The sequence below is a fragment of the Lutra lutra genome, chromosome 10, assembly GCF_902655055.1.
Source record: "Lutra lutra chromosome 10, mLutLut1.2, whole genome shotgun sequence".
Taxonomy (NCBI): domain Eukaryota; kingdom Metazoa; phylum Chordata; class Mammalia; order Carnivora; family Mustelidae; genus Lutra; species Lutra lutra.
Window position 1 is genome coordinate 71,137,245 of NC_062287.1, and position 19,589 is coordinate 71,156,833.

The window sequence follows — 19,589 nt, forward strand, 5'->3', positions numbered from 1 at the left end:
TAACCAGCTGGGCCATATTCTCCTAGGCAATGCCTGTTGACCTCCTCAGTCGCAGCTGCTCAAATGAAATTCTCATTAGACAACTTATTTTCAGAAGCCAAAGGACTCTCTGATTAAATATATGTATTTAGATATAGAAGTCCTTTTTAAAGTATTCATTTTCTGACAACTGTCGCTTATGTTAGAGCCCAGCTACATTGGCAACAAGATGGGTGATACAAGGATAACGAAAATTCATCATTTAATCACAGCAGAAGGATTTTTATCTTGGAAGCGTTTTAACCTGAACAGATAATCAGTCTTTCTGCATATTCTACCCACCAATATCAGCAGTGTTTTAAAAGGTAGATTCTGATATTCATTCTATGCCTCCATCCATGCATCTGTCTGTCTGTCTCTCTCTCATCTATCATCTATCTTCCTACCGACCCATGACCAAAAAAATCAAGGTTAAATTTGCAACAAAACAGAAACCTTGTCTATTTTCCCACAAGTCTCACTTTCAGAGGAGGCACTTCAGACAGAACACCTTTGTTCATCAGTGTCTCAGCAATCCAGTCAAATCACTGTTCTGAAGAAGACATTTCTTGAGGAATGGCAGATAAAACACTGGACAATTATTTGGCTGATGAAAGGATCTGCCTTTAAGAGAATAACATCCCTAATGTTTTGTCATGTAGATATTGTTTTTAAAATAGACCATAATAAATAAACTTTTTATAGATCAGTTCCTGTATATGAGGGGAAGTGAGGGGGAAGGTATTTAGTCAAAACATTCTCCAGGACAAGAATGACTCAGGAAAAGTCATTTATTATGTCAATCACACAGGCTTGTCATTCATGAAGTATGGCCTTCACACCAGGAAACAGGTGAGAGTGAGGCAAGTGATGCATTTGAAAGCTCTTATATGTCCCCTGGGATAAGAGCTGCCCCACCTGAGGAGAGAGACCTGGGGCTTTAAATGGTCAAAGCCAAGTAAATATTGGTGAAGCTATTATACCTCCATAGACCTGAAATACAGTTTTATAGAGTCAGAGATACCATTATCTTGTTCTGTAGTATTGCTCCAAGCAGATAATTAAAATTAGGAATCAAACTCAAAGTAGAAAATAGAAATATTCATGGCTCCCATCTCCAAAACATGTTCCTCTACTATTTTTTTATTAATTGCATTACAACCTTCCTACTCACCCAGAGTTTAAAAAGTCTGAGCAACATTTGAACCATTCCTTTCCCCTGGTCGCCTCACTTAAATGTCAACTCCTAACAATTCTATCTCCTAATATATTTTCCATATTCAACATTCCTCCTTTCTCATTTCTGCTGCCTTAGTTTCAGGCCCTCATTATCTCTAGCCTGAAACAATTTTCTCCGTGTCTCCCGTGCTCCTACACATCCTACACAGGCCGCCAGATAGACTTCCTGAAGGATAGCTCTAAATCCATCACCATGTTGCACTAAGAAATTGTCAATGGTTCTTCTGTGCCTTCATTTTAAAGTGCAAACTCCTAAGCCAAGAATTAAAGGGCCTCAGTGATCTGAACACAACCTACCTTTTCAGTCTTATATCCCATATGCATCTTCACATACTTTAAATTAGAACCTGAACTGTTGGCTATTTTAAAGGTCTCTGCCTGTTCCTTCTATCTGAAATGTCCCTCCCCTCCATTTCTGCCTATCTAAATCCTTCGTTCTCCAAGACCAGCTAAGACTCATTTCCCTTTAGAAACTTCCCATGGCTTCCTAGGCCAGTGCAATGTGTCCTGTAAACTCCTGTATTAGACACTGAATTAGAGTTCATTTTGTATATATCCTATACCTCTTACAAGAATATGAACTTTTTAAAGTTAGAGACTGTTGTTTTACTCATTATGGGTGCCCGATATTATGTAGCATAGGGACTCTAGACCTAGGGTCCATAGAGCCCAAGAGTCCATCTACAGGATTCAAGGGGCCTTGGATGGTGAACCTGGATGGAAAAATTCTTTTCGCAAACCTCTAATTGAAAATTTGCACTTCCTTAAACTGCATATGCAGGCAAAAACCATAAAATATTCATAGTATTTGTGATACTGTAACCAATAGAATTACAGTATATTTTTCTGGCATATTGTACTGGTTAGTGATATCTTAAAATAACTTTTATGTTTATCACTACATTAAAATTTTGATATTTTGAGTCCCTTCATTAGATCTTGTTTTTTAATGCATTAGTTAAGAAGCATTTTCTACCATATCATAAAATTTTGGAATCATTTAATATTTTAATATAATTCATTTTCTCTGTAATTCCATGGATTTTACTTTGTGCATTTAAACTAAGAAATAACCTGTAGGCTTCACTGACTAACAAGAAAATCCATGGTCAAAAAAAAAAAAAAAAAGTTAAGAATCCCTGGGTTCTACTGTCACCTTGCAAAATAAAAAGAAAACTTGTAGAAAAATAATCATGATACTATGTAGTTCTTGGTTATGGTTATAAAAAATACATATGATGAACTATGAAATATTATATAAGCACATTATTCATAAATATTCATAGAGCTTTGGCATTAGAAAAAGACCCTTTTGTCCCCTAGCCCTATTAAAATGGCAATTAAGATTGCCACATACCTCCAAGGACAATTTATTATCTTCCAAAGAAGATTAGTCCATACATGGACAGGTACAACTATTAGACAGTTAATATTGTTTTAAATGATAATCTGGTTCCTTGTAACTTCTTGTCACTGGTCTTCATTCAATCCCTATGAAACTACATAGAATAAACCCAATCTCTCCTCCACATGACAACCATCATGTCTTCCTTCATCTATTTTCTCCAGGATTAATATTACTAGTTCCTTCAACCATTCCTCTTATGATGGAATTATGTGTCTGTTATCATGTCAACTGTTCTCCTCTGAGAATATCCCAATGTTTTTTAGTCCCTCTTAAAGTGTGGTGATTCTCAACTCAACACCGTAATTCAGATGCATTCTATTGAGCAGGGAGTTCAATGGGACTACCACCTTTTGAATGTAACATACTGTAATTCTAGTAATGCTGATTGAGACAGCACTATCAAATTTTTGGCATTATTCATCATGCTGAGCCCAGTGTACTTTCTTAAAACTCATACACTTATTTTTTTTTTTAATTCATGTATCTGCTATTTGAATTTCCTTCAGTAATTATTTGTGCAGCTAGGAATTTTGGTCACGATCTCTGGACTTAACAATAAGATCTATTAAATTTTATTTGATGGGCTAGTTTTAAGTTCATATTTTTGGTTTGTCAAAACCTTTTGAGTTTTATTTCTTTCATGCATTTTATTCAAAGTTCCTCCCAGATTTGTAGAATCTGTAAGTTTGATGAGCATACTTTTATCACTTCATATTTATACTTAATACATTATATACATTAATGCACACTGAAAAATGCCTGAAATTCTGATGCCTAAAATATATATACTATAGAAAACAAAGTTTAGTAAAGTACATAAAAACATTCTTTGATAGTAGGAATGTACTGATAAAGTACTCTTAAATGAGAGGTCTCATCTTGCAAGTGTCTCTCTTGTACCAAATCTTTAACACACAGTAATAAAGAGGAAGAACAAAAAACTATGAGTACAAGAAAAAAATATTTTAAATTTCCTAGGAGTTCACACTGGGAAAAAAAAAAACATCGCATATCAGTTTCTTTATTTTTACATTAAAGAGCTTGCTAAAGAATTTTAAAAACCACTTTCTTATAAGACTAAATCATCTTTTTTTGGTATTTCATAATTAAAATAATCTAGCAATCTCACTTCTTTAGAGATTATTGATCTGACAGCTTCATTTATGCTAGAACATAGCCAAATAGGGGAAAATAAAGTGTCTGTGCAGCCAGAAGTCCATGAACTAAAGATCATCAATATTACCCAGAATCTCTCAGCAACTCGCCCAGACATATATGTTTATATTTTACTTATGGCTGTGATTATCTATTTTCATAATTTATAAATTAAAAGAGAAACAAATTAGAAATTATTCACAATGCAAAAAGTAACAGCCTGCAATCTGATATTGAAAGAAGAGACCCCAACACACACACATACACACAGACACACACGCACACAGATGGTGCATGCACCAAAAGATACCTGTTATCAAGCAGACACAAGAACTCAAAAGTCTCATAATTGCAGAGAAATAACCATAAAGCCAAATAGTCCTAATCATCTCAATGATCTCTGGGGGTATCATCACATTGTAGCCTGATAAAACAAATGACATTTATAATATGATAATTATCACAATACCCCAAATTTATGTACTTGACTGCTCATCAGAGACTTCTATGTTCATTATTATAGTTAATTCTCAAAATGTTTGAGTTACCAAGTCAAATACTAGTACCACACCAAATTTTAAATTTTGTGGTTCAGGTAAACTGAAGAACTTACCCACGGTCACATAATTTTTAGATAAGTATTGGAGTTTATAGTCTACTGCACCATGACCCGGAATCATCAAAAAAATATTTACATTTTTGTGTCCTATCATCTGGTTGGTAAGTCAGGGAGGTGTGTGATGCATTTTAGAAACTTCCTTTTGTGCTGATGTGATTGACACATCCACAAAAATTAATTTGAAACTTTTAAACTTTTAAGCCCTCATAGGAATAAAATTAAGTTACATGAAAAATTCTCTTCTATCCGCATTTCTCTACAGTGCCACAGAACTCTAAATTTAACTTACGGTGTTCGCAATAAATCCAGAACCATTAACTACCCTACATTTCAGAGTCTAAAATCTGCACATAAAGAACGAAAGAACATACATAGTACAGCAACCACTTAGACTTGATTTATTTGATTTAAAAATATTATTAGAGTTTTCTTTCATGTTTTTTAGGACCTAGGTGAACCTAGTGAAGCTAAGTATATCTCTTGAAAGAGTAGAGAAGGTAGCTGTGGGATGATCTAATAGATGTCATATGTCACAGCACTTTCCTCTTGAGCATTTAGCTTTGACAAATTAGAAACAACTCTCAATTCTACAACAATTTGGAGGTGAAAGGATATTATTTATAAATTTGTAATATTTATAAAAAATGAGGAATAAATTAGTTTTGTTTTTATTTTCTGTTTGCTTTTCTTTTCTTTTTAAACAGTTCATCTTTTCATAATAAAACACTGTCCATCAAAAGCAAATAAGGGAGAAAAAGAATGAAAAATAAAGTTGCAGCTGCAAAAGTTCCCATACTACACCTTTTTTCACGGTAAAGCTTGCAGTCCCTTTAAAACCTTGATTTATTATCATAAGAACAAAATAAAATGCACAAAGTTTTAGAAAAATGGAACTATCTGCTTAATACTCTCAACGGATCAAATCTGCCATCACCATGGTAACCTGTGAATAACTTTTTCCTAGCTAGTGCCAATTATGCACTGCTTTGGCCCTTGAAATCCCACTCAGTTTTTTTTTTTTTTTAAGGCCTGGAATCTTTGAAAGAATAAAGCCCAACAGTTAAGTCCACACATACCCTCTTGTTCTGTCCGAGTCATTTCCTCAAGCTTCTTCTGTTTCAGTGTGTCCACCACATCGGCAAGGCTCCCTTTGCGGCGTTCTGGGGTTCCAAAAGTAACACTGGTCATTATCTCGCGGTCCCGACTCCCTTCGTCAGGCTTATGTGGTGAGGTAGAGGTATTTCGGAAGGAATACAGGGAACATAACTTATTATTCTCTGACTCCTAGAAAACAAAATAAAATAAAACCGTTAGAACATTTGTTTCTTTGCATACCGTTGGAGAAAAATCCTAAGCTCAGAATAACAACACTATGAGGACAAAATATAACCATCTCTGCTTTATTTTTTTTTCCTGTTACGTTATTCAACATACAGTACATCATTAGTTTTTGATGTAGTGTTCCATGATTCATTGTTTGCATCTAACCATTTCTGCTTTAAAAATACTAAACATTAAAGAAGCAATTATCAAAAGAACTCCCTTGAACTTGATGATTAAAACTGGTTTTTCTTAATTAAAAACCAACCTAAAAGTTTCAAACCTTAATTTTAAAATGGACACTTCGACTTCTTATTCATTCACACCCTTCATTTAGAGTAGTTCAACTTCAATTATTAATTATTAAGATTGGTGAAGTTTTTCTTTTAATTGGCACTTTTGTTAAATGCTCTTCCCACAGCTTAAAAAATATATACATTATAATAACATTATCTTTGAATTTAGAAACAATAGGGAAATTAGCTTCAATATCCAATGTTAATTATTCAAAGCAAATATATAAAATATCTGAATCAGTGTCAGAAAGTTAGCAAACCTGAACATTTTTGTGTGCTGGGGCTTGAAGGGAATCATTTTTTTCCTAGCCATACATCTTTCAAAGTTCCAAAAATTCTTTCTGTTCCTTATCTTTATCACTTACACTTTAGTACATAGTCACATACATTTGAAAGTGGCTTATTTTCATGTTTTTATGTTTGTTTATTTGATTGCTTTTAAAAGGACACATCTGCTACGAAACATTTGCACAAGAATTCACAATACAGAGAAGGTAAGCTAACTGGTAAGAAGGTTAGATCCATCTGTGAGGAAAAAATGCAAAACTGAGATTGAAAATAACAAACACCTAAAAGTTTATAGAAAGAAAATGTTGTTACGTCTCTCTAAATCAGAACTGAGGGTTGGAAGCAACTGTTCTTTAGCTACAGCCCATCAGTAATCTTACATTCACCTCATCTGTCTAGGCATGGGTATTCTCTCCCAATTAAAAAAAAAATGGTATGAAATAAAGCATGTGGCCTTTGTGATTCTCATCAGAAACATGAACATCTTAACTGCTCCTATATCTCTCTCCCCCTTCACAAAGAGTCCAGCAAACTTCAAGAACTAAGGGAAGAAATAGGAGGCAAAAGTTATAGTAATACCTGGTGGGAAAGAAGAAGAAAAGAAAAATGGAGCCTAGACAAAGTACCGGTTTCAAGATAACTATAAATGACAAACGCTAGGCAATTAGTATTTTTGTCGATGTAGAAGGTTAAATAAAACTTGTTTTCAGGGCTGTTGGGAACATATTATGAGATAACATTTGTAAAGCAACTAGGCACAAGACTGAGCTCTAAGAAGTGGTATTTAATAAGTGGTAGGTACCATTATTCTGATGGAAGGAGCAGATCTAAGGATGGAACCAACGCGGTTCTCTTCCCCTCTGGGCCTAAGGAATTGTTTAGTAAAACATGTTATGACTCTTAAAGTAAACTAAATACTGTGAAGCCTGAGCATATACTAAAAACCATTGAATTGTATACATTAAATGGGTAAATTGTGTGTATGTGAACTGTATCCTAATAAAGCTGTTAAAAATATGGTAAGCCAAATCAGTCTTTTTTTTTTTATTCCCAGTACTAACACAATGCCTAGCACAGAACAGACGCTCAGTACATTTGTACTGAAATAAATTGAAAAGGATAAAATAAATGGAGTAGGACAGGGGCAGGAAAGAGAGCTCCTCTTTACCTTGCTCCCAGATCTAAGAAAGACGTTTTATTTCATTTAATGTTTACAATAACTCTATAGCATAATGCAGAGGAACCCCTTCTTTTAGATGTCAGTCATGGTTAGTGACTTCTTGGGATGTCAGGTCATTCTCTGCTTTGTGCAAATGAAAACTCAGAAATGGGGGTGCCTGGGTGTCTCAGTCACCTAAGTGTCTGCCTCTGGCTCAGGTCAAGATCTCAGGGTCCTGGTATCAACCCCCTCATTGGGCTCCCTGCTCAGCAGGGTAGTCTGCTTCTCCCTCTCCCCCTGTCCCTCCCCCCGCTCATGCTCTCTCTCTTCCTTCACTCTCTTTCAAATGAATAAATACCCTTAAAAAAAATAAAGAAAACTCAGAAATGTGTTTTCCAAAGCCATTTCGATCTCTTAGTAATGTTGTGATCAGAAATTTGACCTAGACTTTTTTGCACCAGTATCACCATTGAATAAATCGTGCTTCCGTCACTTTCATTTCAAGTGCAAACTAGTCTTGTATCGTAGCCTATAAATCAAAAACAAAAACAACAACAACAACAAAAACTTTGACTAACCTAAGAGATTAAAAACCAAGTCAAAACAATTCATGTAGAAGTGGGTTACCTACAAATAAGCCAACATTGACCATAATACAAAGGGCTTTCCCATCACTCCTAAACTGAAATTAAAAGATGTTAGGAATGGCTCTCCTGCCTAAGGAACAACTTAAAGTTTTATTTACTCATGTCCTTTGTGAGATAGACTGCTTTCTTTGTTTTTGTTTTTTGTTTTTGTTTTTGTTTTTTAACCTATGGGAATGTAGCCACCACCATGCTACACCACAGACAATCACCATAGGTTCCCACACCAATGACCCACTCTGTCCTCAGCCCCATAATCTGTGCAAAGTGGCTAAACACTCCCAAGAAGCAGAGAATAAGAAGCTGAAAAGTCATGATTTTTCCAAAAAAGTGATAAGAACTACTTGCAATATGTCACCAGGCACCAACATAGGCAGTGGATAAAATCATCAATGGGGGTGCCTGGGTGGCTCAGTGGGTTAGGGCCTCTGCCTTCGGCTTGGGTCATGATCTCAGGGTACTGGGATCGAGCACCGTATCGGGCTGTCTGCTTGGCGAGGAGCCTGCTTCCCTTCCTCTCTCTCTGTCTGCCTCTCTGCCTACTTGTGATCTCTGTCTGTCAAATGAATAAACAAAATCTTTTAAAAAAAATCATCAATGGTGTAAGTCATTAAGTCCCCTTATACCATTCTTAGGAACAAGGGAAATGTGCAAATTTTACCATTTTCGGCCTCACTTTTTAACTTTCTAAAACTTAACAAATAATGGCCTCTCATGAATGGAAGCCTACAGGCAATTGATCTGTGTAAAAGGGCACTTAAGTCCAAACACTTTACAACGAAGAGGGTACTGTTGGGTAAAAGGCAGTAATACCAAATTAGAAAAAGAAACTTGACAAAGCATCTCTAAGGTTCTTTTTAAGAGGGTAGGCAATATTTAAGTAAGTTTTCTTAACGGAAAAAAAAGCTCAACTTATTATGTAATTTCCTAAAAATGAAACAGGTCCTATGAAATAGCAGTTTGAGGAAAGATGCCCAGCGATGATATCTGTTGTGTCTTGATGCATGTCACAGCAGCATAGCCATGGAGAGATGCGAGATAGCATTTCCCTAAAGCAATGGTTCTCAAACTTCAATATTTAGAATTCCCTAGCAAATATGTTAAAATGCAGATTCCCTCACCTCCCTCAACACCCCCAATGGAGGGGCCCAGGAATATGGTGTTTGATAAATACCCCAAGTGATTCTAATGTATAGGTCCTTTCATTCTGATGCATCCCACTTCAAGAAACACTGATCCCTATGAAAGCAATGAAATAAAAGTTTTGCCTGAATGCTACAATATGCATAGAATTATGAAAAATTTTGAGAAGGCTGGTTAGTTTTAATTTTAAAAAAATAACATAAAGGAGATTACTTCTTTTGTTCTTTCTTATGAAAACAACCACTGTATAACATGACTGAGCAAATGAACATCACAACAAGCAGAGCATATGGGAACAGAGTTAGCATTAGTTCATTCAAAGGCAAGTTACTATAAGTTTGTTTTCTCTCAACCCCAACCTCAGTGGTACACCAAACCTACCAGTGAAGATAATTCTTGAAATATTATTTAAAAGGATCCCAGTCACAACAGAAGAACTAAAGCAACATTGATTCAGATTATCTAAAGAGCTTTTTGCTGGAAGTCAATTAAATACAATGCAAAATGATAGGCAGGTGCCTGAAAAAGCACACAGTGGTACAAAAATATAGTCATTAGGCAAAGTTTCTAGAAAACACAAGCAATCTTCACAAATGAAAAATATTTAATTAAGATGTTTCCATGTCTGAAGGGGTAGAAAAGTAAATATTAAAGACAAACATATACAAGGTGATGGATGTCAACTAAACTTACTCTGGTAATCATTTCACAATACATACATGTGCCAAATAATTATGTTCTACACTTTCATATGTTATTTATCAATTATATCTAAATAAAACTGGAAAAATGTTTTAAAATAAATATTGCCCAGATTTTTCAGAGGTTGTTAGTCAAAACAGATTTTTCAGCAGTGGCAATAGAAAGACATTAGACTTAAATAGCCTTCTCATGGTAATGTGAATCTATCAAATACACATAAATTTTTGAGCTTTTGTGCTTCATGTTCTTTTCCTCTAGAATGTCCTACATTCTCTTTGACTATTCACTCAACCCACTTCTCAAAGCTCAGATCAAATTGCATTTCATCCTTGAAGTCCTGCCTCACTATAGTGGGCCTCACTATCCTCCTACCCACTGAAGTACACATCGAAGCACATCAGAACAACACAACTTAGCATTTAATAATATACTGAAATAAATTATTCATTACTATTTTGCATGTTATTAGTCATATCTGCAACTAAATTTTAACACTTAAAGAATTGGGGCCGGGGCACCTGGGTGGCTCAGTGGGTTAAGCCGCTGCCTTCAGCTCAGGTCATGATCTCAGGGTCCTGGGATCGAGTCCCACAACAGGCTCTCTGCTCAGCAGGGAGCCTGCTTCCCTCTCTCTCTCTCTCTGCCTGCCTCTCTGCCTACTTGTGATCTATCTCTGTCAAATAAATAAATAAAATCTTAAAAAAAAAAAAAAAAAAGAATTGGGGCCATGTCTCATGTTTCTTCGATATACCCCCAGCCAAGAGTGCCCAACAAAATGTTAAGTACATCATCAGCTGCTGAACTTGAAACAACTACTCACCAAATATGTCAAAAATAATTTAAAATATAAGGCTAAGAGTAAAGATTTGTTCTAATAGTGATGGGATTGCTTATTTAAGCAAAATATTGAAAACTGAAATATTTTTTTAAAATAGGGATTCATTTAATAGAAGATGATATAGCTACACAGAGGAATACCACGCAGCCATTAAAAATAATATTATATATGGTGAAGACAGAGTTGTTTATAATGATGAACAATTACAGGCAACCTACATGACCAATTTTAGAGATCATTCTGAGGACATTAGGGTTTCATCCAGAGGGTAAAATGATTTGAAGCTACTGAAAATCATATTTTTACAGAAAATGTAGTGATGTGGGAATATTCATAATGTATTGTTGGTAAAAAGTAAGTGAGTAAGAAACATCAATATACATTTTTTTTAGAAAAAAATATGTACAGAAGAAAATACAACAGAATTTCCAACAAAACATAAATGGTCCTCTGAGTGTTGGGATAATAGGTAGCTTTAATTTTCTTTTTGAAGTTATCCATATTTTGCAAATGTTCTATTACAAATACTCCTTTTAAACAGAAAGTAAATATTGTTGTCAAGACTGACTATGAATACCAAAAACATGTTGTAGAAATAATTCATTTACAAAGAAAGACATATTAAATGGGGAAAAGGATATATTGTATCATTTAGTACATGGCCCTCTTGAAGATGTCTAGAGAGTTAGTGTATTATAATCTCCCTGTATTGAACCCAGAAAAAAATAACCAAGCTTTCTTTCCTTGGCATTTTTGCAGCCGAAGGCTCTCAAATAATATTTTCTAACAAATTTAATTATGTAAAAAGGAATCCTTGCATCAACTGAAATCTAGATCCTTATCATTATCACCTATTGTTTCCCATTTGCCCTCAAAAGATACACCAAATCAATCTATTTCCTCTTCCGTGTTAGAGTTACTCAAATTCTGAAGGGAGGGATTGAATTAATAGTTCTTTTCTAGGGGACACCCCTCCAGTTTCTACACCCATTTCCTATTTGACATGGTTTCCTGACCCTTCGTCTCTCTCCTTTGATTCACTCCAGTTTCTAGATGCTGTTGTTAAGATGTGCTGCCAAGAACTGAATACCAAAGTTCTGTATCTTTGTTTTCAGCAAGAACAAAGTAACAGTCAGGAGGTTATGCAGCTTCCCTCATGTCACACAGGTAGAACTGGCAGAACTGGTTTAAAATTTAAAGGTAGGTTTTTTGTCTCCAGATCCAGTGCTTTTCTCCTTCCATAGCAATAATAAAATCACTCTCACCAGTAAAAGATGCCATAATTCCAATAACATGAACCTTCTAAATCTTTTTGTTACCTTGCATTGCCAGAGAGGAACTTTACCTACATTGAGACAGGAATTCCATTTTGTTATTAGCCCTAATCCAATACCAAGATGCACCTTGAATTGGTTATCTCTTGTATAAAAATCACCCTAATACAGTTCTTAAAACAACTATAATCATTTATCTTCAATGGCTTCTGTGAATCAGGAATTCAGGAGAATCTGGTCTGGGTGATTCTGTCTCAGGGTCTCCCACGAGGTTGCCAGTACATCAGTGATTAAGGTTGGAGTCATCCCATAGACTTGTTTATTCACAAATGTGAACCCTTCAAGAATCTGGGGCTGGAAGCCGGCGTTTCTTGGACATTTTCTTCCACCTCTGTGTGATCTCTTCACATGATCTTTCCTCTCCAGGATTTGAGCTTCAGACTAGTTAGACTTCTTACGTGGTAGATCAGGTCTCTAAAGGTGCAGGCCCCCAAAAAGAGCCAGATGAAAGCTGTATCACTATATCTAACCTGGGGAGTCATGGGAGTCTGGGGAGTCATGCCATGTAACTGTCAGCGCAATCTATTCAACAGTAAGTCACCAAGGCTTGCACATAGTCAAGAGGGTGGGACTTAGACCCCGCCTTTCTACAGGGTGGAGTTATAACTACATCCTCAAAGAGTTGTTGTAAGAAATGAATAATATATAAAGCCCTTAGGACACTATCACCTAACTACTCAACATACAGTAACTCCTCTTATTATTAAACATCAAACATCTTGTCGAAATAATTGTCTTGCGTTTCAATTTTTAATTCTGAAAACCCAGTCGTGACAACCACTGACACCTTTTTTAGGTTCTTTCTTGTTCTCATTCATCTAAGTATAATAATAAATACTAAATGACATTACTCTCTTCAATGTCAATGCTTGAGCATTGAGCATAAAACCACCTCTTTTATAAAGTCATCCCAAACTAATTCCATCAAGATCTGACCCCTCCCAAAACTCCAGTAACCTTAGCATTTGCAGCTAGCTTTTTCCAGGGATGCTTCCTATCAATTCCCACTTGACCTAACTGCATATGGATTGTGTCCACTCTGTGCCGGAGCAGCTGGAGTACACTACTGCTCTAATTTGTCTGGGTTGCCAACTGCACCTTGACCGAGAATGTGAACGGGCAGTCATTCCTGCACACAGAGGAGAGCTACAGGCTGGAGTTACAAAAGTCAGATAAGATGTAAGGAACCGAACAAGCAGAGGCCGGAGGTCAGGAACCGGCTCTTGCCCCACACGACAGAGTTGAAACACACACACAGGTGGAAGTTATTGCTGCTGGGAGAAACGACGGGGAAATGGCCTCTCTAAGCCGCTGCGTAAATCACCTTCCCTACGTACTGTCCAGGGGAGCTGCAGGGACAGAATATTAGCCTCCTTTCCCCCTCTCCTCCACCCATTAGTGAGGCTACATTAAACGTGCTCCCTCTTATTGCACTGAATGCTGTCATTTTGGTTTTGCCTTTGTTTCCCATTTTTAGTCTTACTGTCTTACCAATTACAGCTTTATCCTCACTCGAGTCTACCCTCCCTCCAGATAAGATTTATTGGGATACCAAATTATAAGTTTGTCCCTGATTTCTGACAACCCCCAATCTATAGCAAGCTTCTGTTTCCTTAAACCCTATCCCAAATCACTCCAACAAAGCCCAAATCCTAAAAAATGTTCTTTGGAGTATTCTCTTACTGAGACATTTGATGGTTCTCCGTGGTGTGTGTTCTCCCTATTTTAATGGATCATAAACCCAATTTGTTCAACAACAGGTGTGTCCCTGGTAGTCTTTAAATTAAGGAAATTAATGGGATACAATGGCTGTAAAGACATTATAAACAATAATAAAACCAACTAAAAGTTGTTTTTGTTTGATTTAAATCACTGTGTACTAGCAACTCAGCCACGTCATGATCACTCTTCTCTGTCAGAACAGATGGCTCCACCCCCACTTTTGTATGCACTGCATTTTATATATTTCAAGTTTCTATTAAGCATTCAAGTTGTATCACACAAATTTATACATACAAGTATTGTAATATAGTATATTAAGTTATATGTAAGAGCTAGATATGAACTGCTTTTTCCTATTCCCCACTCCAAACAACTCTTTTTTGATGGGCCAAAAACTACCTGCCATTTGTGTTGTGTAAGACACATACTACTTCAGTATTAGTGGGTGACTGACAGATAAAGCTTTACTTAATCTAGGTTCCAATAACTTCTTGCTAACAAAGGAAATCTAACATTTTTAATATGCCGAAAACTAAATTGCTAACATTCACAGGTTCTTTCTCAAAGAAAAAAGTGTGTTTTTTCTCCAACGTGACATATTTCAGGGGAAAGCATTGGTTTAAAGAAGCTTATATAAATGAAAATACTGAATTTGGTTCCAATTAACAACAGATTATTCCTGATAAAACTATCAGTAATTCTAATAGTAAAACAAGGTTTTCTATTCTTTTTCTCTTTTATTAAAGCTGATACCTGCTAGAATATATTAGATTTATATAGCATTCTCAAAGTTGGAACAACATCCTGCCACTTTACACTACTATTATATTGTTCAATAACAATAAATTTATTGATGATGTCAGAATATAAATTCATCACCAATATTTGCTAAAGTGTCATGATTTCTAAAGTCTAAGAAATGAAAGCTATTGTTTTTAAAGTGTTATTTTGATTCAAAGAAAAACAAATTATAATAGTAAGTTTTTAAAATGTCCTCATCACTATATTTAATAAGTGGAAGCAAAATACAAAAAAAAAAAAAATATTAAAGTCTCCAAACCTGTCAAGACAAGTACATAGAAAAGCTTTGCCCCATCTATACACTATCAGCCTCACAAAGAGAATCAAAATCTCAAGATTCAAAGGTCCTTAAAAATGTAATTGCTTAGGGGGTGCCTGGGTGGCTCAGTGGGTTAAAGCCTCTGCCTTCAGCTCAGGTCATGATCAGGGTCCTGGGATTGAGCCCCACATCGGCGGGTGGGGTGGGGGGGGGGACTCTGCTCAGCAGGGAGCCTGCTTCCCTCTCTCTCTCTCTTCCTACTTAATGATCTCTGTCTGTCAAATAAATAAATAAATAAATCTTTTTTAAAAATAATGAAAAATTTTTAAAAATCTAATTGCTTAATCCCATCTAGTACTTGAATCCCTATGCAGAAAAAGATGGTATAATAGTTAACAGAATGCAGGCTCTCTGGGCCAGATTTTGTAGTTAAGTCACAGCTTTTCTACCTACCTCCCATATAACCCAGGCAAGTTAACTAACTAACTTCTCAGAGTTGAGAATATTTTATGACTTTTTGGTAATAGAATGGCAAGAGGACCTTCAAGGCAGGCAGGTCTGATGGTGAATTTACCGACACATGGAGCAGTGTCAGGTCCAGCTATTAGCAGATTTGTGTGCCTACTAACTTTAAGCAGTTAACTTTCATCTGGCAATTCATTAGTATTCAAACTACCACATGATACTCAAACAACACTACAAGGCTAGGTTGAATTGGACTAAGACAATTTTAACTTTGAAGCCAAGAAAGTTAAAAGTAGCAAGAGACTTGGTGAATACAGTTCAAATCTTTCATTTTTGAGATGAGGAAATTGAAGTCCAAAGATATAAAGTGACTTCCCTAAGGTCACACAGCAAATTAGCGACAGAGATAAACATAGGCCTTCTATGAAGCAACATCCTTTCCTCTAAATTATGTTTCCTCTAAATAACCTCAGGGAAAAATTTCCACTAAATCAAGAATTTTTTTGTTTATTTGTTTGCTTTTTACAATTTGAGGCACTGGGGAATAAAGGGTGTGATTATGCAGAAGTTGGAGAAGTATAATTGGACAAGTTCTTACATAGCAACTTTCTATGCATAGAGAGTCTCAAATGATTCCACAGAGCTCTTCTTACAAGATAACTACTTACTCTAGTGTCAAGTCTATTATCCTCATGCTCTCCTCCCTTGCAGTTGTTTTCTCTTCCTCCCCATTTGAGAGATACCAGTGCACTTATGAAAATAACTGTGTATTTTTTATATATAATCAGCAAAGCAGCCTGTATGCTTTAAATGAACTGAAGGCTATGGTGGATGCTTAAATTACATACACATCACTGGATCCAGGTATCAGTCAGCTCACCAGGAACCCATTTTGCATAACTATCATCCAAATGAGGAATAATAAAGAGCACTTTGAAATAGTGGACAAACCCAGACATCAGAATTATGAAGTGGAAACAAAGGAGGTGATGTAAAAAACCTCCCTAACCTGTACCAAAAATAGGTAAATAGCCTTGAAACTAGGACAGTCAAGGCACCAGGGACCTGTTGTAGGACACTAGCTCAGAATGAACAGGGAAGAGGAGGGCTGGTAGCATGACACAAGTAGTCTGTTGAAAGGTGATTTAATCCAGCTTCTAGGAAACCTGTTTGTAATTCAAAACAGAAACTAGGGTCATTGGAGGAGAAGGGGCTCTACCATCATTCAAGGGTATCAGAGTAGCTTCAGAAAAAAACGGGACTCAAAACTTTTAGGAAAAAGGTAAGGTAGTTGGGATTCAGTAGAAAAAGTTAATGGTATGGTAATTAAGCACCCAGGAACAAATATTGGTATGATAATTAACTATGTCTTGGTTGTCTATCTAAAAATGATGAGACTGGGGTCACATTAAAAAAAGCTGGGAGTACATATTTGCTATCTCACAGATTTTTTTTTTTTTTTTTTTTTTTTTTTTTTTTTGAGAGAGAGAGTGCATGTGCCTACACAGTGTGGGGAGGACAGGCAGAGGGAGAGGGAGAGAGAGAATCTCAAGCAGGCTCCATGGTCAGAGCAGAGCCTGACACAGAACTCCATCTCATGACCCTGAGATCATGGCTTGAGCCAAAATAAAGAGTCTGACACTTAACTGACTGAGCCAACCAGGCGCTCCACAAATCTTAATTTTAAGAAGTACCCAAGCCCAATCAAGGCCTATCAAATCCATTTGTTAATAGAGATTTTACTCTATTAACAGTGATATCCTTCCATGGCCTTGTTTACCCAAAGAAGAGCAACTAGAGAACAAATTGCTCTCTGTCATACATACTGAGTGAGCCCTCATGACTGCTCTGGGACTCAAATAGCTCCCCTCTTCACTGGCTATTGCCCAGAAAGGGTCCCAATTTAGAAAACTCTACCACAAAAGCCTTCAAATCTCCTTCTAATACATCAAATCCATGTAATGGCTTAATATGAAACTCTCTGTAATCCAGAAATTTTAAAATAATATCTCCAGCTCTCTGACTTAAGTTTTTTACAGACAGAACAAGTACAAAGAGACTAAAAATGATACCTCAGAGGTTATGTTGCTAATAAGGCATCCATCTATCTATTTATATCTATCTATCTATCTATCTATCTGTATTTACATTTCTAGGAAAAGGGAAAGTAGGCACAAAAATGTCACTAATTTACCACAAGGCAGCAACAAGAAGTCTAATTCTGTCATCAGGTGCCCCCAATGCCTGGAAGCTATGCATTGCTCTACCTGAAGGCAGCACGCAAACTTGAGTTGATGGCTCAGTTACAATCATAAAATCCATGTTTTTTCTCTTCTCAGGGCTGGGAGGGGGAGGTAGATGAGTAGGGAGGGAAGGTATGAATTTATATTTTTCTAATTTCCAAATACCCAAAAACTCAGATTCAGATTCATTCCTTGCTCTACTGTGTCATTGCTCATGGATCCAAGGGAAGGGTAGCCAAAAGGACAGCTAAATTCTAATCTTACTGTAAACTTCAAAAAGTTAAATAAATAAACCATAATCAACTTCACATACAAAATATATCAGCATAAGAACAAAACAAAAAAAATGACAGAGGTAACTTCGGTAGAAGCATACAAGGAACAAAATAATTAATATAGTTGAAGGCCACGTACTAACTCTGAATTCAGGAGCAAAAATTTATTCCAATTTGTTCATGGAATACACTAGCTTAACCCTGGATAACACAATCCTCATGTAAAGAGCTACTAATTTACTACTAAAGCTAACCAAAAAGTTCCTAAATAATAGTAATTGCAAAGAAAAAAAAAAAGGCAGCTCGTTTTGTGTGCCCCAAGGTAAATGAATCTCTTCTATATAACACCATAATCCATCTATGCTTAAATGAGGGCACATTTCTTCCCAGAAGTTTGATGAACTTGAGAATACTGTATTCTAGGTACTCTCAGTACACCAGCAGTTGAAAAAAATCAGAGTTAAATTATAATGAAAGCAAAAGTTTACAAAATAATTCCCAATCATTTTATTAAATAAGGTTTTCCATTTTCTAGGATGTTAATGAAATATAAAGAAGATAAATGAAATGCATAAATATTCATTTCTAATTTTTACCTGATTGTAAAATTTTATTAGCAAAGGTTTGTAATTTATACTTTGGATTCCAGAATGTGGTTTACACAGAGATATATTATTGAACTCAATTTGCATCACCCAGAAAAATAATGCCTAGAGGTCATGGGAATGCAGTAATACCAAAATAATACTTAAAAGGTTAATAGTATAAAAAATAAATGTCATCACACTGAAAGCTATATTAACAAAAGCAATAATGGCTTGAAGTCGTTCTTCTTTTAAAAGGTTACATTTCTCTTGGAAAGCAAGGAAAACTTCTTATTGCAGAGGACAATCAAACAGTGGGATAATTTGCATATCAAGATAATTAAGGCACATTCATTAAATGTGTTCAAGAAAGATTAGATATGTTCATGTAAGGAACAGAGTAGGCGCTTTCCTGCTTAATAAGCAGGTGGTTTAGTTCAATAATCAAAGAGAGCCCTTTCAATGTCATCTCCGAACGATTCATTATGTTAAAGTTGCCTTTATGGAAACCAACCCTCCCCAAATTAGTGTAAGAAGGTAGAGCAGGAGGAGTGAAAACTATAATCCCAGCTTCCTCCTTCCAAAGCAAAATGTTCCCTGTCACAGGCACCACCATCTTCTTCATGCTGATATACAAGAACCTTAAGATTCATATCTCATTCTAATCATGAAAAGTTCAAATTAGTCACATAAAACACTGCACGCTATATAATATATACATTGCTTTCTACAACATGTTGCTTCAAAGCCTTACAGGAATGTGCGGATTTCATTATTCCAGTTATCATATTTCATTAGAGTGATGTACCCAGATCACCACTAAGTAAGAAGGAATTCTATACAAGAAAGTATGCATTAATCAGAACTACCTATAGACAGTGGAGTTCTGCTTTAATCAGAAAATTATTGGTCTTTAATCAGAAAATTATGACATCAGCTTCCATTGATTAATACTGACCAGTCTGACAAGAAGCCTATCTTAAAAAAAACAAACAGAAATCTTCTGAATCCATCCAGAAAATAAAGCTATCTGGAACAGGCATGGCTCACTCAAGGTGTTCTGCTAGACTACATCAT

The 19,589-nt window shown here is 35.9% G+C and overlaps 1 protein-coding gene across 19 annotated transcripts in view; it reads right to left on the reverse strand.

Moving 5' to 3' along the window:
- Positions 1-19,589, reverse strand: part of SOX6 (SRY-box transcription factor 6) — a 637,684-nt gene that overhangs the window by 337,604 nt on the left and 280,491 nt on the right. For all 19 annotated transcript variants that reach the window (XM_047691366.1, XM_047691365.1, XM_047691370.1 and 16 more), the window contains one exon: positions 5,516-5,723. In XM_047691366.1, the coding sequence (XP_047547322.1) occupies positions 5,516-5,723 (208 nt within the window). The remainder of the gene's footprint in view (positions 1-5,515; positions 5,724-19,589) is intronic.